This window comes from Biomphalaria glabrata, chromosome 7 (assembly GCF_947242115.1).
Source record: "Biomphalaria glabrata chromosome 7, xgBioGlab47.1, whole genome shotgun sequence".
In the NCBI taxonomy this organism is placed as follows: domain Eukaryota; kingdom Metazoa; phylum Mollusca; class Gastropoda; family Planorbidae; genus Biomphalaria; species Biomphalaria glabrata.
Window position 1 is genome coordinate 22354978 of NC_074717.1, and position 19142 is coordinate 22374119.

The window sequence follows — 19142 nt, forward strand, 5'->3', positions numbered from 1 at the left end:
GTTTTTCAATAACGAATTTAAGATGTTGAAATGCTAAACAAATGTTCTTTATGCTTTGTCCGCACTTGACTGCAGAAGGACGTCACTGATTTGTCTTGGAACATTTCTTGGAAATGCTTTCTTACATCGCTTCCCGAGATTAAGCTGAAAATATAATACAAATTTGGAACGGAGATTCTTCAGATGGTCTTTCCTCCTGACAAAACGGCTGTCTGTTACGATCAGTGTGCCTGGTTGTAAAATGTCGTTGAAGTAAGATTGATGACTTTATACATGGTTAGACAGATTCTCATTGCAGACAACTTACACAAGCTTCTGGAGAGTCGCTTTCAATGAAATAAAAAACATTTAAACAGTTTTTGTCTTCATTGTACTTGCGTTTTGGTCCAGCAGTATATAATTTTTTCTTTCATGTAATAACTGTATCACCATGTCCGAGTGTGTCCATCTTCAAGGGACTGCACACGGTAAAAAAAAAAGGGTAAAACTGAACACGGATGAGACACGCACCCCCTTTCCGGAGATAAACCACTAATTTGACCTGAAAAAAAAATCACTAACTAAATGACAAACTTGAAATCATCCGGGCTCAATTATGCTTTCGTTTTTATATTGTTCACATTCTACAGAGTTCAATTTTGAAAAATGATAAAAGGAGCAAAAGGAAAGATCGAAGTACAACCATGTTATGGAACGTGTTCTACTGATTGAAAAATCATCGCGCTACAAAATGTGCTACTAAAAACGAGGATGAACTTAAGACGATCAAGCCCACTCAAAACTGGCATGTCCTAAGTGCCTCCAATGTCTTTCACATTTCGGTATCGACCCGTTCTGTCATTTCTTAAATTAATTGTATTCCTCCTGCAATCTTTTTTTAATTACCGGTACTAGAAGAAATAGTGCCTTGTAGTTTCTGAAGCTGAAAAAAAAAAGCAGGGGCAAATGTTGTAGGCCTACCCAAAGCTCCGCCTCGGACTTCATTGGGTGAGAATGAGAGGCTGTCGCGGACCTAAGGGGTGGCGAATGTAACATTTTAGGTATAATTGGGCGTCATTAATAAAAGAATGAGAAACACTGAAGTAATATAAAACCGTCTCCTTAACGCCTACAATTCTTAAAAGCAAAAGAAAACTTATCCAGTCTGTTTATAATGTTAATAATCTTACATTTTAATATTTGTAATAATTCCTGATTAAATGTCATAAACAGCGAAATGTTTAAATAGCATCAATGCTCAGTTTACATATGTGTAATAATCAATACAGTTTGGGGTCAGCGGCGTCGCAGGTTCTGCCAGGGTGTAGCACTGGATGCTGCAAACTGCCTTAGGGTCGCCAGATCATGATTTTTCCTCAGGGTTGACTCCTGAAGCCTTTCCCATGATTGGGTATAGTTACAAGGCAGCAGAGGTTTGAATTCAGAGTTTTCTTTCTCCTAGGTGGGTAGCCAGCCATGGTTCACGAGCCCCTCCTGCCCGAAACTTACTGGTTAAGGCTCCAGTTACTCGCATTTGCCACTTCTCCTGTTAGTGAGAACAGTTCCGCAGGACTCAAATATGAGCCATACCTGAAGGCCAGGAGTTGAACCCCCAAACTGTATCGGCACTGCCGTTCCTTTGGATACATCAGCTGCGTGAAGAAAAAAAGGGGGGGGGGGTAACTGATGTGTGGGCGACATCGTTCCGACCACAGCTAATACCCAGGCATTCATCTCATTTCCATGCCATGAGATGATCCATAGTCTCTTCGCGACTGAAGGAGGCCATAGAATAATCAAGGTTTCAAGGTTCAATAGTAAAAAAATGGGAGGGGGGTAATTGGGAGGGGAGTATGACACCCTATGCCCTAATCTTTGAGCTACCGCATTGGTTGACACCGGCTCTAGTGACGCCACCGATTATAATTGTGACTTGAGTTCTAGAAAAAGAAAAGCGTTTTCATTGTGTGTGTGTATTTTTGTGTTGTTTTATGGGAATACACTCCCTTGATTACAAAATGGCCACCTCCAAGTTGGCATACTGATATAAACAAAACAACGAAATCACTAGATCTAATTGAAGTTATTAAGATCTTGTTCTTCAAGAACATGTGAAATCCCATTTATTAATTCATTCAATGTAAGTTAGACAGATCTAATCTAGATATAGATAACAGGTCTAGTCTAGATTTAGATTTATCATTTAGAGTTAGACAGTTACTTGAGTTACTTAGACTCTTACTAGATCTACTTACTCTTAACTCTTACTAAGACTAAGAGTCTTAGTGACTTAGTCTTACTACTAGAGTCTAACTACTAAACTAGATCTAGTCTAGACTCTAGATCTAAAGTGACTAAAGTAATCTAAAGTTACTACTAGTCTTACTCTAGACTAATACTACTAGACTAGATCTAGTTAGGCCTACTTACTACTACTGGCTTATAGATCTAGATCTAGTAGTACTAGTGTAGAGGGTAGACTCAAGACTGTGTAGAGGTAGAGTCTTTTTTTGCTTTTTTTTTAAGTAGATCTAGACTAGATCTAACTAGAGTACTAGAAGAGGCAGTAGAGCTCTTAGTAGTCTTACTCTTAGACTCTAGATCTAGTAACTCTTACTCTTACTCAAGTTACTGCCAGTACCAGGATTAGAAAATAATTAGATTTTAGATTACTAATATTTAATAAATATTATTAATCATTAATAAGATTAATGACATTATTGATTAGAATTTAGATCATTCTAGAAAATATTCTAGATTCTAGTAATTTCTAGATCTAATCTAGATCTAAATCTAACTAATCTAAGAATTCTAAGTCTAAGTCTAAGATCTAAATATCTAGAAAATAGATAAAAAAAATGTATGTTCTTATAATCTAGATCTAGATTTATAGATCTAAAGATCTAAAAAGTAAATGGGAGTTATATTATACTAAGTTATAGTTATATAATTATAATACTAAATTTTAGTATTTGTACCCTGTGTTTGGGACCTCTCAACTCAAGAAAACATTAAGTTGATTAAGAAATTAGAACAGACACAAAATAAAGCCAAAGTAGTGAGATTCATAACAAATGCATATTCACACATTAGAGTACCACTTTTAATAAAATCATTAAATTCAGAAACCCTTCAGTATAGAAGACTTAAAAGTAAAGTAGCAATAATACATAGAAACACTGAAGCATAATCTTCAAATTAATCAAATACTAATAATACAAAAACAAAAGCTAATAATATATATAAATAAAATTATACTCAAAAAGACACAAAGACACTTATAATTCCATAAATGCTAGGACAAACTTGTACAAATACTCCTTCTTCCCTGCTAGGTAGGGATATTAGAGCATGGAATGGGTTGCTTGAATCAGTCAGGAAAACAGAAGACTTGGCAGAGTTTAAGTCATTGATTAACACTCCTCCACTGACTGACTGCATAGCTCTATAAGTAGTCCTGCAGGCTACCTGTTCATGTGGTATGAATACTGTGCTAGGTTTGGGCTAGGATGTTAAAAACTTCAATACTGAACGAACACCCAAACCGTCAAACAAAACCAACAATTGATCTCTAAAAAATGTAATTTACTGACTGAAGTACTTTTTTTGGCTTTAAAGCTGCTTCTATATTGGCCATTGGCCACCAAAGCGTTAAGAATGGACCTCATTCACCAATCGTAAACAAACAACATCTAGCCATGTGATTCTATATATCTTCTATACAAATTATGTAATCCATAAAGGCTGTCACGTGATTTACATATTTTTCATTGTTTTATCAATATTATGACGTGGCTAAATATGTTTATTTACGATTGGTGAATGAGGTCCATTGCCCTATTTAAAAAAAAAATATATATATGAAAGCATGCTAATGACCTAAAAAGTTTTACCTTTGTTTCTTATCAAAAGTTTATAAAAAGCATCTGCTATACTTGAGTTCAATGATATGCAACACCTGATGAGGCTACCTTGGACTAATATGGCAGGCCAGGTAATTTTTCAGTGTTATAATCATTTATTCTTTCTACTATTTTAGCCTGACTTGAACTAAATATGATTGTAAAATATATTTCTATGTATTTTGTTTTTAAATGAACGAAGTAGCTATTTTTAAATCTCTTAAAAAATGCAATCTGATTTTATGTTTTTGATTTAGTTTCGCAGTTTTCAATGGGACCCAATACTTATTATTGCTCAAATAATTGCTATGATTTGCTTCTGGTATTTCTCACTTGGAATGTGGATATTTGTCCTTGACGTTATTGGGAAATTTGATCTCTCCATTGAACAAATATTTACACAAAGTGTAAGTATCATTTCTGTACTGGGTTTAAACAAAATTCAGGCTAATCTTCAATACCTTTTATACCTGATCAGATGAATACATTGTTATGAAAATTTACACTTTTGGTTTGAAAATCTTTAAAAACAGATTAAACCATCATACCACTACCCATTTTTCCCCTTTCTTTTTAAAATAAAATTCACTAAATTTTTAAAACATGTAAAAGATTTTTTTTTTGTTTGCTTTTGAATACATTTGTGGGCAACCACAGACAAGATATTTAGTGAACATAACTCAATTATCTCAGAAAAAGTATGAAAAAAAAATGATATGACCATTAATTTATTTTTTAAAAGAAGAAATGAAAAAATAAAACATTCCTAATTATTGCAACATCTTTCAGTGTTGTATACATTGTATCAAAACATCTGGAATAGTTAAGCAATTAAAATATTGGATGCATTTCATGTTTATTCAGCTACTTTTCCAAACATAAAAAAAAACCTGGAATAGATCAAGTTTACTATGAAAATGATATTTTTTAAGGTTTATTTATGAGCTGTGCTCAACCATGGAAAAACAAACTCCTATTTGCACATATTGCTTTATCAGCTTTAATCATTCAAGAGAAATGAAGAAATGCACATTTGTGGGTGACTTAAGTGGCTATAGAAAGGAGGAGACTTAATTGAATACGGTACAGACAATTAGAGAAATACAAAAATGCCATTAGATATGTGAAATAGTAGAATATCTCTTTAAACTAGAGTTACTGACAACTCGAGAAAAAACAACATTCTCGTTTGTTGTTTTCTTGAAGTTTTTGAGATAAATTGAGCTTCAGAAAGTAATGTGTGATCCATTTAGAAGTATAATACATACATTAACACTAAATATGGATCTCCCCCATCTATTTTTTTTTAAGTAAAAAAAAAAAATGCAAAATTTACTTGGAACATATAAAACAATAATTTAGCAGCATGATTATTTTGAAAGCTAGTATTATTACATGAATATGCAGATATTTAGATACTTATCTATAATTTTACTGTTGATGGCAGCAGATACCACTTGAGCCTTAGAAATATTTTTAAATTTGTAAAAAAATATTATTTCTTATTTTATTTTTGTTTTTTTTCAGGATCTAGGTCTTTATGAAGATTCAGGCAGAACAAATATAATTGGTTTTGCTTTAAATAGTTTGACAGTGTAAGTTTGCTTCATTTCTTTCATTTTGATTTTAAATGTTTTACTTACTTCGTTTTTATTTTAATCTCAGTCTAATCCTTTTTTTTCTCTTTGATATTCTGGAAATAAAGTTACATGTACCATAAGCTCTTGTTATCCATTATATTTAAACTTAGCACATTCCTAAAAATGCCTCATACACCACTGTTGTTAGAAGATAAATTTATAATTTATTTTTTATAAATAATAATCATTATGTCAAACACATTATGCTTTAATTATTGAAAAAAAAATGTAGCAAGTTTTGACATTCATTTGATACAATATTAAAAGCTTTTATTAGCTTTTCCAATATTATTAATGCTTATTGATTTCCTAATGTATATTACAATTATGAAAGTGTTATTCTGATATACCAATATTTATTGGATGCTATTTTTTAAACATTTCTATTTTTCTTGTAGATCTTTTATAATGTGGTGTGTTGTTGGAAGAACTAAGCAATGTCTAGACTTCACTGCCACCATTCATCTCTTCCATTTCTTTGCCTGCTGGATTTACTTTGGCTATGTCCCAGTCACTTTCTGGTGGTGGGTGACCAATATAGTTTGTGTGGCATTGACAACGGTCACTGCAGAGTTTCTGTGCATGAGATCAGAGATGAAAGCCATTCCTGTTGGTATGGGATCCAAAGTAGATTTATAAAACTGTGGGTGATATTTAAAGTATTTTGTTTTTAGTTCACAATAAATGTTGTTGTATATAAATATTTGTGTACATTTAATTATCCATTCAGTCTGTCATTGTGGGGGAACATTTTATTGGGGAAAACAATAGCAAAGTAAAACATATTTATTTATAGTTATGATAGTTTTCACATCTCATTAAATTGATAAGCTCCTTAAAACTCTTTGCTGATACAAAGACTTTGTCCATTACAAATTTATTACTACTATATATATATATATATATATATATATAAATTTATTAAAAACTCAATCAAGTTCTTGGTGATGTTAGCCAGAGTTTCTTGCAAACATTGTTTTTAATTAGCTTGAATGACAGTTTAATTTGATGCTCGTCTCATTTTAATTTCCACATTTGAAAAAGTTTACTATCTTTGTAATTGCACATTTCAGCTCATCAATTAAACATTGATTTTCAAACTAAACAGCAGGCGTCTGTTTGATATGTATTATGTTGAATGGATTTAGGTTTCGGTTCTATCAAGAGCATTAGTGAATTCAGTGAAATAGTGATTATTATAAAAATAACAATTACTTATAATAAAGTGAATGTTACATTATTAAGATTGTCAATGCTTCTTACATAACTAAGATTTTTGATGCTTCACAGTGAGAAAATTATTCTTGCTTAAGATGAAAATCATTTTGAATTGAATTATTTGAGGTGAATGCCTCTCACTGAGTCAATAAAGAGCTTATTCTGTCTACTGACCAGCAAAGACTAACACTTTTGCATGAGAAAAATGCACAGATCATGAGAAGCTCAGAGTAAGAACAACTTGAAATATATGAGCTTGTTCAGCAAGGAGGATCATCTTTCTATCCTGCAAATGATTTCATGCTGCATTAGACTATTCCATTCCTTTCCTTACTTTATCTTGACAACACCTTATTTTTAAGTGATCTTTACAATTAGAAGGTATCTGTATGAAGGATTGAATTCAGTTGTTGGATAAAATCCATTGCAGTAAATAAGAGTAAGAGACAAGACATTTTAAGCCAAACCTGATTGACTGTTGATTTAATGTGTGTTAAAGAATGTGTAAAGAACACAACAGGGTGAAGAAATAGTAGGAATGCTGGTCACTGTATGGTCAATGGGTATTGAATATGTGTTGTTGAATAAAAGGAGGACTCCACATGGTGATGGATGTCCAGTTTTCATCTCTCCCCCTTAATTTATTTATATTTATAAAGTGACAAGCCTGCTTCAGTACTTAGTAAACGTTTGATTAAATAGACATGTTGACTTGGAATCATAAAAAAAAAAAAAATGGAGACATAGTTAATTAAAATGAAGTCCTCTGATATGTTCAAAGCTCAGTTGATCAATAGAGACAGCATCAGCTAGTATAAAATATTTATCAAATAAAAAGATAAAAAATGAAACAGCCCTGGCATCCACATTTTACTGAAATGTTAGTAAAAAGATTTCTAAAACATGCAGCACAAAGAAAGATTTAATCATTATTCTTCTTAATCACACTATTCAACTAAAAATTTTTTTTTTCTTCAGATTGTGCACTTACTGCTTGAAATTAATTGAAGCATAGCTGTGAAACATTTTACTTGACCTAGTTTGAGCAAGAAAACTTTCCGCACATTTAAAATATGTACCGGTAGCTGTAATAGTATTTCAGTTTTCTTCAGTGTCTTAATGTAAAGGAAATAAAATCTGGAGACTAAAACAAATAAGAAAAAGTGAATGATATACAATTAGCTAATTAAAATACATTTCAATACACATGTGCTGCTACTGTAGGAAATCAGTAAGAAAACACTCTAGTCCCATCAACAAGTTTTATTCAGTTTAAACAATAGTGTAAATAACAGCTCTGATAATTGGTATTCTAATTCATTAGCTCAAATTTGCCCTTGGCCAAGTTAAAAAAATTAGTTGGTTATTAGTAATATGATTTTTACTTTGGAAGCAACTTCTTTAATAAATAAATATCCTGATGTACAATATGATTTGTTTGGATCAGGAGAAATTTTAAATAATACAAATTATATATGAAAATAATTCACAAAGTTATCAATATCAACAGTTTCTGAGATGCTGTTATGTTACCGTAACACTGATATAGTTTAAAAACAATCTTGGCATTGTTACTAAATGTTATTTATGTCTATAAATTTCTGTACATAACTTAATGAAATTTTAAAAAGAATTGAAACTAAAATGTAAACAAAGTTGACTCTCTTCTGTTTTAAAAAGGTAATATTTTTTTCTTACTAAAAAAAAATAAATTCTATGTTTTGTTTACTAAACAATAAAACTAAACTAAATATTCTGTCATCATAATAAATGCTGGTCTAAAAATATGACCCAATAATAAATTTTACAGTAATGTAACTATCTATGCAAAATCTAAGTACTGATAGTTTTACGCACATTAAAGAAAGCTTTATATGAAGAAATGGTTAGATTTTTCATACAACCAAAATAAAAAAAAGCCTATATAGCATAACAAAATCTGATTATGAATCAATATTTATTAAACTTGGGATAGAAGAAATTATTTTTGGCCAATTCAAATACATTTTCACACGATTCTATCTGATTGGCTAAACTGAATAATGATGAAATTATACTGTAACAAGTATTATCAATATCAATACATCAGCATGAAATCTCTGGGCACATAAAATCAATTCAGCAGTTATACCTTACTAGTTCACTATCTCAATTCACAAAAAAAATGCAACCAACCTACTGCTATTCATTAAACTTCTCACAACCAAGACAAGCATTCTCTAATAATGCACTAATGGAACATACGTTTTTACATCCCTGCTAAATGCCATTTGCCAATAAAAAATAACCAATTGACAGACAAATAAGAGACTTGACATGTTAAACCTAGATATATACAATAATACTGCAAAAACAAAACATTGTGGAGTATTTGTACAAGATTCTACTTTGAATCGTACAAGTATTTCATGTAATCCTTCAAAATGATGTTTCCCGCCAATTCCTTTGAAAAGATCAAAACCCTGTAGAACATTAGTAATATTGTTACAACAAAATTCAGTGGAAGTGACTTCTAGTGGACAATTGTTTCCAAGAATGCCTTGTAAGCCTCCTCGTTCATCAGTTCTTTTGTGTTAGTTCCTGGTGCCACATCTAGTTTATATAGCCAGCCTGATTGATACAACAATAGTAAGGCTTTTGATGTTATCATTGAAAAGGTTAAAAGAAAATTGATGCTTAAACCATGGGAATTTAAGTCCCTCCAATCTTTGATCACATGACATCACAGAAAATGGTAAGTTTATCATCAGAAATTTGTTACAGAAAATATAAGGGCCTATTAAAAATGTGATTGTGTGTTTTGTCTTTTTTTTTTTGGGGGGGGGGAGGGGGGGGGTTACTACTGTTTGTTGAGATAGGTTATTCTAAATAAGTTGTGTCTCTAGGTCTATGACTGACTAAATGAAATATGTTTAAAGAGAAGGGGAGGAGTGATGGCTGAGTGGTAAAAGGGCTTGGCTTCTGAACCAGGGGTTACGGGTTCAAATCCTGGTGAAGACTTGGGAATTTAATTTCAGGATCTTTACGGCATCTTGAGTTCAGCCAGCTCTGTCATTAGCTGGTGGTTGGTCATTGGTCACATTACACCCTCATTAACCATGGGCCACAGAAACAGGTGAGCTTTACATTATCTGCCCTACAGATCACAAGGTCTGAAAGGGGAACTTTTTTTTTTACTTTTAAAACTTTTTAATTGCAAATATTAATGTTCCTTCTTTCAAACTATGCTACTTTAATTAGTTATTTCTCTGTACTTCTATAATTTATGGATTAAAAAAATTGTATTCTATGTTAGGATGAATAAAAAAAGTGTATGCTTTTAAAAAAAAATATTCACTTTCATTTTAGGGAAGAAAAAAAAAAAAATACCCAGATATGTTAATTCACAGGCAAAAAGTATATGTTTGGGAGGGGTATCTTTGATGTTACTGACTGTTCCATCTTTATACAAGGACCAAAAAGTGTGTTGTAAGGGGAGAGGGTAAAAGTAGTGTGTGTGTGTGTGTGTGTGTATGGATGGGGGTTATAATGCAGGCAGACAAAAAAACTAAATCTACAACTAATGGACTTAAGTAGTGTTTGTCCATTCTGTATATTAGAGGGTTCCAACCATAGTGTAGCACAGATATTTTCAGTATTTCTCTAAGATGTAAAATGATGACATTGCATTGTATTTAATAGATGCTCTTTTCTAACCTTCCAAAAGAGGTGATGAGTTGACCAAAGCTGGCTCAGAGGCAAGTTTAGAATTGACTTCAGTCACTGTGCCACCAACTGGGCTGTACACCTCACTGGCTGCCTTGACACTTTCCAAACACCCAGACACATCTTTAAAAGAAATATTCACAAGTGAAGACATTATATACAAATGGTTAGTTCTATAAAACAAAACATAGTTATGACATGGCTGAACAATAAATCCCCTGGTTGATGAGACAAAGCTCAAAGGTATTGATGCATGAGAAAGAATCTGATAAGCGTTAGGGGATAACAGACCTGGTAAACCACTGAGGATAACTTCTCCCAGTGATTCTTTGTTCAAGTCTATCTAAAGGTCCTTTGATTTTCAATATCATTGTGGGCTAGGATAGGCCATTTGATCTCTGTCACTTGTATACATGCCATATATCATGCACACTTCAATTCCTTCATATTTCTAATATTTTCACACAAACAATGACAAAAATGACTTAACTTTCTATCACTCAGCTTATTGAGACATAACCCATGTGGAATGATTTGACATCCTTTTTGGATTTTGCTAATGGGTCTCTATTGAATATTCAACCCAAAAATTTGACGCCCAACATTCCAGAACATTAATGTGGCTTAAGGGGAGCTTATTTTGCTGTTTGTTCTAAGTAAATCAAAGCTCCACCTGACAGATGTGTCCAGGACCAGGAGAGAGTAAAAGTTCTTCAATGTGCTGGCCATATGACACTACCAATGGAGTTACTGGAGTGACTTTGTTTTTCTCTTATCTTTTGTCCTAACTAACCATTGTTCTACTATGTCATATTACAACTTAACTTTAAAAAAAGGCCTCTTAGTGTATCATGCATCTATTTTTTTTATTTCTAAGATGATATTGTACACAATTATTCAAATAGTGATATAAACACGCTGGCTCTCTTAATGTATAATAAGCTCTAGAGATTTGCAGTATCTTACATTCAACTAAGCAAAGCAAAGTCTGCAAAACAGGACAAGTAAATGATTTCTTTAAATGAAAGTGATAAAAAGACATACATTTATTTGATCATTAAATTGTCCACTTGCACAAGTTTCACCCTTAATTTCTTGTTGGTGTTCCATTTTCTAGGTGCCTTTAAAAAAAAAAAGTTTCCTTTTCCATTTTGATTGCATTTAGCTAATTTGATTTTTGCTGTTTATTTTTTCATAAAAATCAGTTCATTTGGAAAGTCCAGTCAATGTTCAGTTTATTGTTTAATGAACATTTAAATGTTAATACTGCTGTTTGAACAGTCTGTAAAGATGCAAAGTTAGACTTTGGGCATCTTGGGGAAATTGTAAAATGAAAACTTTCATTTGCATTTATGTACATCTCTCTAGCTGCTGAGGATCAATATGTCAATATTATTGGATAAATACATTCTCCAACTTCATTAGTAAAAGTCAACAGAGTGAAGTTTCTTGGCTATCGTTTCAATGCCATTAGTCTTTTATAACGATACCAGGAGATTTCTCCATTTGGACAGTATTTATTTACTGGCTTGTCATTTGTACTCATCATATGGAAAAAATCTCCCAAAACAATTAACTTCATATTTTGGACATCAGGAGCATTAAGCTTTTAAATTTTTGGAATAAGTGTTTCTATTTGTAGTTTAGCTCCTTTTAGTGTTGTTTTTTTAATGAGTCCATGGGTTTGGATATAATGTTTATACAGTATTCTTTCGGAACTAGAACATCATATCCTGAATGCTTGTTTCCTAATTTATGTGACTCTCAAGTCACCATCACAAATCACTGTCCAATAAACAAGCTGATGTTTGACAGATAGATGAAAATCCTGCCAGCAGCCTCTACCTCCATAGTATATTAGAAAAATACTGAGTATTCAAAATTTTTGTGGTTATTTTTCCATCGATTATAGTATGATGATGTATGAGGTGAGATATCCACACCCATTGCAATAATAAGAAATATTTCTACATCAAACACAAGACCTTTGTCAAACTAAATGCCCACTCCTACAGGCCAGTTACCATCAAAAGAGACAGCCTGTTGAACTCCCTCTGTTCTTGTGAGAAGGTTTAGTTAAATTAGTTAAATTAATATGTCGTCTATTCCTCATGTTGAAAGGTGTGCTGGTGCGCATCATCAGTGTTGACAGGGAAGACGGGCTATAACAATATATTTAAAAATGTTTTCTGGTCTACAGGCTGGTGTATTGTTATATGTCCACAAAAGGAGGACAATTCAGCCAAGTTAATACTGCTCAGATGCTCTCCTTATAGGCAAGAACAGATATTAAGTTGAGTTGATGTCAAATAATTTTGCTTTTGCTACTTTTTGTGACATACAATCCTGCCAAACAACTTTGTTGCAATTATCTTCTTTCTTTTTTTGATGTTAACTATCAGTTTATTCAGCATAAAGATGAAATAAAAGAGGATAAAAACTTTGAATTGATAAAGAAATAAAGAAGGTTATCTGTTGGTGCTGGCAAAACATTTTGTTTGTAGCCTAAATTTCAATTTATGGACGATTCATGATCAAAAGACTAGAAATAACATTTCAACATGTCACGAAAAGAAAGAAACAATAATCTTCTAACATATATGTAGTCAAACGAGTAGATCTAAACATTTGCTAATAGACCTGGAATCATAGTAGAGACTTAGATCTAGGCTAGTAGACATAGAGCCATAGAATTCTGATATTTGACATTTGATCCATGTTTCACAATTTGGTTCTCTAAAACATGCATCCCTTACTTTAGTGGCTTGAAATAATTCTTATGTTTGCAACAAAACAAAATTTAAAGGCAAAGTTTCCACTTTTATTTCTTTTTAATGTAAGTGTGATACTCTAGATTTTCAAAAAACTATCATTGAAAAATGCATACCTTGAGGATTTAATGTGGTTCCTAAAGCTGGAGTTTCAACATAGACTATTTCACCTAGTTGTTCCTGAATTAAAGAAACAAAGTGATGTTAATTGTAACTTGTTGAAACATTTTTTTTTTTGCACATCACTAAACATCTGGGTAATTCACCAGCACAAGTTGTAAACCAACATAGATCTCTCAGTCTAGTTACATAACAAAATATCTTTTTTTTATGCAAATGTACATAAAACTATTGAAACTATAGAAAAAACAATTTATTCAGATATACTGTATAGTGCTGTTAGTTTAGATCCTAACAAACAAACAAAATTAATAAAAAAAAACTAACAGTAACAGCTTGTAACAAGTCATAAAAAAATATTACAAATATTATTTAACTTCAGTTACTCAGAGCTAAACACTCAACATGCCTTAAACATTGTACTTTATTCATCCTTACTGCTATTAAATAAACAGATTAAGTGCTAACCTGTGCATAGTTTGAAATTCCAACAGTGCCTTTTCCATTTACAATTACTATCCATTCATGCTTGTCAGTGTAAAGACGATCTTTAAAAAAAAGATTTAAAATTTACTTATATTGATTAGATAACTGAGTGTTGTTTTTTTTTTTATTTTTAAAAATAAAAAGCTGCTATCAGTGATAATTCTTTAAAAAATCTTAACTGTCTAGATTTAAGTAAAATTATCATATGACTTTAACTCAGTGTTACATATGATTTAATAAAAAATCTCTTTACTAGAAAAGACTTACTGTGACATATCAATTTAAATATTATGTCAAGTATCAATTTAAAATAAACCAAAGTCTAATTGAGGTCTACCTCGGAATATCCCATGACGTAATACGGCACCTGCCATTCATTTTTTGACACTTGATAGAAAATAAATTGTTTGGTTGTAGGAATTGATTACATTGGTTAAGCTAAGTGTCAAAATTGGAAGAGGATAACGAGGGAAGAGAAAGTTAGTCTAGATGTAAATCTTGTAGAGATAAAACGTATATTACTTTGGAGTTAGAACTAGTAGAGATCAGTCTTGTATTTGTTTTAAATCTAGTAGTAAATTTGAATATTTTATTTTGATACAGTTTAATATTGTAAATACTGTACATTGCAGTGATTCCTAGTTTTTGAATTAAAGTTCTGTATTTGATTTAAAAGGATCTTCACCTATTCAATCTCTAAGATAGTATTTAGATCTAGAGATATACATCTATAGAATCCTTGGCATCACAGTTACAAGATACCAGCATCGCTGATGATTCAGCAAAGATCAACTAACAAAAGAGAAACTCACAAGCAGTGACAAGCTCTTTAATTATGAGGATCTTTGACTGATACTAACAAATTTATTACAAGATTAGACACTCACAGAAAGTTGACTTATTTTAAACTTTCAATGTTATATGTACACATTTCAGATTCTATTCTAGGCCTAGCTTGCCCCAGATATACCTCTAATGATCTATCTAATCTAGTTCAGTAGATATATAGAGACCAAGATATAGATCTATAATCTAAATCTACTTCTATAGAGTTGTTTTGAACATTTTTTTTTAATTAGACATTTACTTTAGACTTATCTTCTTATCTTATATAATACAGACGTTACTTCAAAAAAGAAGATGATTATGTCCTACGCGTCATGCATTTAGTCATGCATATTAACCAATGACTTTAGAGTTAGTGTGTTAAGACCATTAGTTGGTGTAGATTAAGTAGATAGAGTACAGATCTAGATTTAGACACTATATTTCTTTTTTCGCCATCAAACAAGGTTAGTGTATCCAATTTTAAAATTCAACTGTTGTGGTTTAAATTTTAATTAGATTTTGATTTTAAGCACATCGGCACAATTTAGGCCATGTCGTGCCCGCAGTCCCTCAAGGACCACGCTCTCTCTAAACAACAAGGGCCAAATTCTTTACAGTCCTATCATTAAAATCAAGGTCTATTCACAGTTAAAATAGTAAAGGTAGTAAAAATTTAATTATTTGGTAAAAATCTAATGTAAATAGTACATGTTCACAAATTTATAAATCAGATCTTCGTAGATAACCCCACTTCCCGGATAAAGCCCAGTACCTTCCCAGGGTCGACATTATCAAATAGTGTTTTTAAGCTAGTGGCTCCAAAATATTTCTCCCTGACATCCTGGTATCTGGGGCAATCAACGAGGATATGTTCCACGGTGAGGCGAGAGTCACAGTACTCACAAAGTGGGGGCTCGTCTCTCTTCAGCACAAAAGAGTGCGTGATGTAGGTGTGGCCAATCCTAAGTCTGGACATGGTCGTGCTACCACGCCTTGTCAGACCCTTAGATGTGGACCGCCACCTGACATCCGCCACAATCTGCCTGAGTTTACAGTGAGTCTCAGCCTCCCATCGGTTCTGCCACTCACGATAGGTGGCAGAGGCAATACTTTGTCTCAGGTCCGAGCAGGGAACCTGGGTTCCTGACACAGCATGATTTAGGGCTCTCTTTGCTTCTCTGTCTACGCCTTCGTTTCCCTCAATGCCAACATGGGAGGGGACCCAGATGAAGGTGACATCCCTACGGTCGGCTGTTATTTGGTCCAACAGCTTCAGGCTCTTATGTACCAATTGGATGTCAGTCTTCATCCGCCCCAAAGCTTGCAATGCAGATTTGGAGTCGGAGCAGATTATAAATTTCCTCCTTTCTAATGCTTTAATAACCATAAATGCAAGCGATATTGCATGCAATTCGGCCGTAAAAATGGAGCAGCCATCGGGGAGTCTACGGGAGATTGTTTTGTTCCGAAAGGAGAAGGCACACGCGACCTTTCCATCCATTTTGGATCCGTCTGTGTAGATGGTGCCACAATCTCCATAGCTCTCCTGCAGTTCCCTAAAGTGGACTTGTAGTATGCTTGGGTCTGTATTTTCTTTTTTGAAATTAAGGAGGGATAAATTTAATTTGGGTTTATTCATTAGCCAAGGAGGATTCTGAGGGGTTTCTATTTTAGAGATTTGGTCAATGGGTGGGGTTAAATTTTGGATGGGTTCTCTCATTCGAAGGCCCAACGGCTGTATGACGTTAGGCCTTCGATTGTATAATTCTACCTCTGTGGGGTTAAATATGGAGTCGAAAGCAGGGTTCGTGGGGTTGGATTTTAGCTTGACTATATACTGCATTGCAAGCTTTTTCATTCTTATATTCATGGGGAGTTCTCCAGCCTCCACATGGAGACTTGGGATAGGTGATGTACGAAACGCACAGAGACAGAGACGCAGGGCAGCATTTTGTATTGGTTGCAGTATTTTTAGATAAGACTTCCTTGCTGCTCCATATATTATGGATCCGTAGTCTAGCTTGGATCGAATTAGACTCCGATATAGCAGCAGCAAGGTAAATTTTAATTAGATCTAGATTCTATATATATATAGAGAGAGTATTATAGAGTCAATAAATCATATAAGTTATAGATCTAGAGTTAAGCTGCCTTATCAAACAATTTAAGCAGAATCGCTGTGATTTTTCACATTTGAATTGTTGTAGTTTCGTGTTAGCTAGACCTAGAAAATAAAAAAGAATCTATAGACTCATCATCCATTAGTCTATAAAATTAGATCTGTTGCCAAGTTTCAACAAGCATCTATAGTTAAATAAAAAGAGGGGGTGGGGAAGTTTTAGCAAAGTGTAAACTGTATCAGACCTATTTTTCTCAGACCACGATATTGAACGCCTTGTAGACCATATCAGACAAAATGCATTTAAAAAATGTTTTAAAAATCATCTAATTCTTTCATTTCGGGTATTTTCTAATCAAGTAATAGACCAGTAAGAGATGCATGTGCAAAAGAAGAGACTAATTGCCATATACATATCACAGTAATAGTTCAAAATTTAGGCAAAGTCACTGCTATAAAAATATTTAGCAATGGCAGGGGAGAGCATTCTTAATATAAATTCTTTTTTGAGGAAAGAGAAGTAGTTTCTGAAAAAAAAATATTTATACCAAAAAAAAAAAAATTCCTTTTTTTTTCAAAATAATGTTGATTAACATTGACCTTAGAGGAGTGGCTCAACCAATTGGCAACAGGAAACACAGGCAGAGCCATGTACAAAGAAATGAACATGCCTAACAAACTGGACAGTATTAACTTCCTCCCCCGCAAAGAGCAATCTACAATCTTCTAAGTAAGGACAGGACACACGCCTCTGTTAAATTACCATCCCAAAAAAATAAATTCCACACAACTCTCCCTTTGTAGACACTGCGCCTACCCTTATGAAACCGTAAACCATACCCTTTTTGAATGCCCCTTCCTAATCCACCTTAGGCAGACCCTACTACCACTCCAGCCCAACATAACCAACACCCTGTATGGCAGTGCTGAGCAACTGAAGAAAACAGCACACTATTTTTCTTTGGCACAGTCTGCAAAAACTAATGCACTATGGGGTGTACTTCTATAAAATTCAATTCCAACTTTTTAACATTTTTATCTGGAGGTGTGTCTCTTCTGGCTTAGCCAGCGAGACGCTCTCATCTTACTTGCTCCATGTCAACCAATGTTAGGTCAAAACGCCACAAAGAAACAACAACACACACATTTCTAACTGTTAAACATACAGTCATAATGTATACACCATTGGAAAGTTCTTTTAAAGTATTTTAATGATGTACTAACGAAAAATTGTTTTTTCATAGATACATTTTTCTTTTTCCATCAACCCATTCGAGCTTACTAACTGGGGAAAAGTCAGCTCGAGGTAAAGTACGCTTGGCGATACCTACCCTACACCTCTTTGAACTCATATTTAATTTTAACTAAGCCTAGTGATACATTAAATTCGATCTATTTTTATAAAAAAAAGGACGAGGAATTCAGAGATACCATCAGTTTTTTCATAGGTCAGACCGTTACGGTGCTATAAAAATCCAAACGTGAAAATTGCTGCCTGCGGGCTTAATAATTTCGAACAACGCACTTTACTATAGTTCCCGAAAGTCGGTGTTCAGTTATAAGAATCTACCATACTCTAGAATCATGGTGAGAGCATGCGAATCACGCGTGAATCATCATAATCATTGCCGGCAATGGCATCCTCGCATTGCTGTTACTGTTTGCATGTGCCAATGTGAATGTGGATGTGTTGACAGTGTTGTGAGTCGGACCGTCACCATGTTGTCACATCCGACATCGTGTCTTAAATCTTTCATTGAAATAGATCTAGAACAACTTGATAATTATAGATCTAAAATTAATAAATTAGTCTACCTGCTAAGCATTTTGAAAAGCTAAATGCTCTTTTTTGACACTGAAATGATGCAATTACTTTAGAAGAAAATGGTACTTTTGAAGTAAACAAAGTCAAAGAAAACTTTCGAATTGCGGAGGCTGCCATCTTCGTGTCGCACAGGCCTTCACCTTATTTTTTTAATCAATCAGCTGTGCCCTACTTCCGTTAGGTCATGGTCCACTTTTTTATCATCCACACATCATTTTTACACAATGTGTAAGACCCTTCTAGAGTCTAGATCTAGTAACTTTGCTAGGTTCGTTTTTAAAAATAAGTTAATTTATTCACAAACATCTCCAGCCAATTTTCAAATGGCCTATTTATCTAGCTGTATGGCTACCTAAAAAGAAAATAAAGTGCAGGAGAACGAATTTCAGTGCATGATGACGAGAAATTCGCCAACGAACTAAATAATTTTTATTCTCGTTTTGACAAATAAGATTTTGTTGATCTACACAAAGAACTTTTCAACACCCTGTCCAAAGGAAAACAAGAGCCCTAGCCTACGTCAATTTTGTAACTGAAGATGAAGTGACC

General features: G+C 33.3%; 2 protein-coding genes across 2 annotated transcripts; one reads left to right on the forward strand and one right to left on the reverse strand.

Moving 5' to 3' along the window:
- Positions 1-1961: 1961 nt before the first annotated feature.
- LOC106070645 (protein SYS1 homolog) lies at positions 1962-6626 on the forward strand. The gene is made up of 5 exons (XM_013230588.2): positions 1962-2119; positions 3892-3973; positions 4139-4288; positions 5409-5476; positions 5920-6626. Exons 2-5 carry the CDS (start codon positions 3929-3931, stop codon positions 6158-6160), a joined length of 504 nt encoding a protein of 167 aa, XP_013086042.1. The 5' UTR covers positions 1962-2119; positions 3892-3928; the 3' UTR covers positions 6161-6626.
- A 1361-nt stretch (positions 6627-7987) lies between these two features.
- LOC106070635 (glycine cleavage system H protein-like) lies at positions 7988-18780 on the reverse strand. Its single transcript, XM_056037006.1, has 5 exons — positions 18584-18780; positions 13804-13883; positions 13332-13395; positions 10436-10567; positions 7988-9349 (listed from the first exon to the last, which is right to left on the reverse strand). Exons 1-5 carry the CDS (start codon positions 18708-18710, stop codon positions 9252-9254), a joined length of 501 nt encoding a protein of 166 aa, XP_055892981.1. The 5' UTR covers positions 18711-18780; the 3' UTR covers positions 7988-9251.
- Between the last annotated feature and the right edge of the window lie 362 nt (positions 18781-19142).

Bases quoted from the DNA above. Each gene is read 5' to 3' on its own strand.
- LOC106070635 (XM_056037006.1), bottom strand. From the start codon at position 18,710: ATGGCAGCCTCCGCAATTCGAAAGTTTTCTTTGACTTTGTTTACTTCA. The intron at 13,396-13,803 runs GTTAGCACTTAA...TCTTTAATTCAG, and splicing joins GAATTTCAAACTATGCACAG to GAACAACTAGGTGAAATAGT. The intron at 10,568-13,331 runs GTATGCATTTTT...TTTCTTTTAAAG, and splicing joins AACCACATTAAATCCTCAAG to ATGTGTCTGGGTGTTTGGAA.
- LOC106070645 (XM_013230588.2), top strand. From the start codon at position 3,929: ATGCAACACCTGATGAGGCTACCTTGGACTAATATGGCAGGCCAG. The intron at 4,289-5,408 runs GTAAGTATCATT...GTTTTTTTTCAG, and splicing joins AACAAATATTTACACAAAGT to GATCTAGGTCTTTATGAAGA. The intron at 5,477-5,919 runs GTAAGTTTGCTT...TTTTTCTTGTAG, and splicing joins GCTTTAAATAGTTTGACAGT to ATCTTTTATAATGTGGTGTG.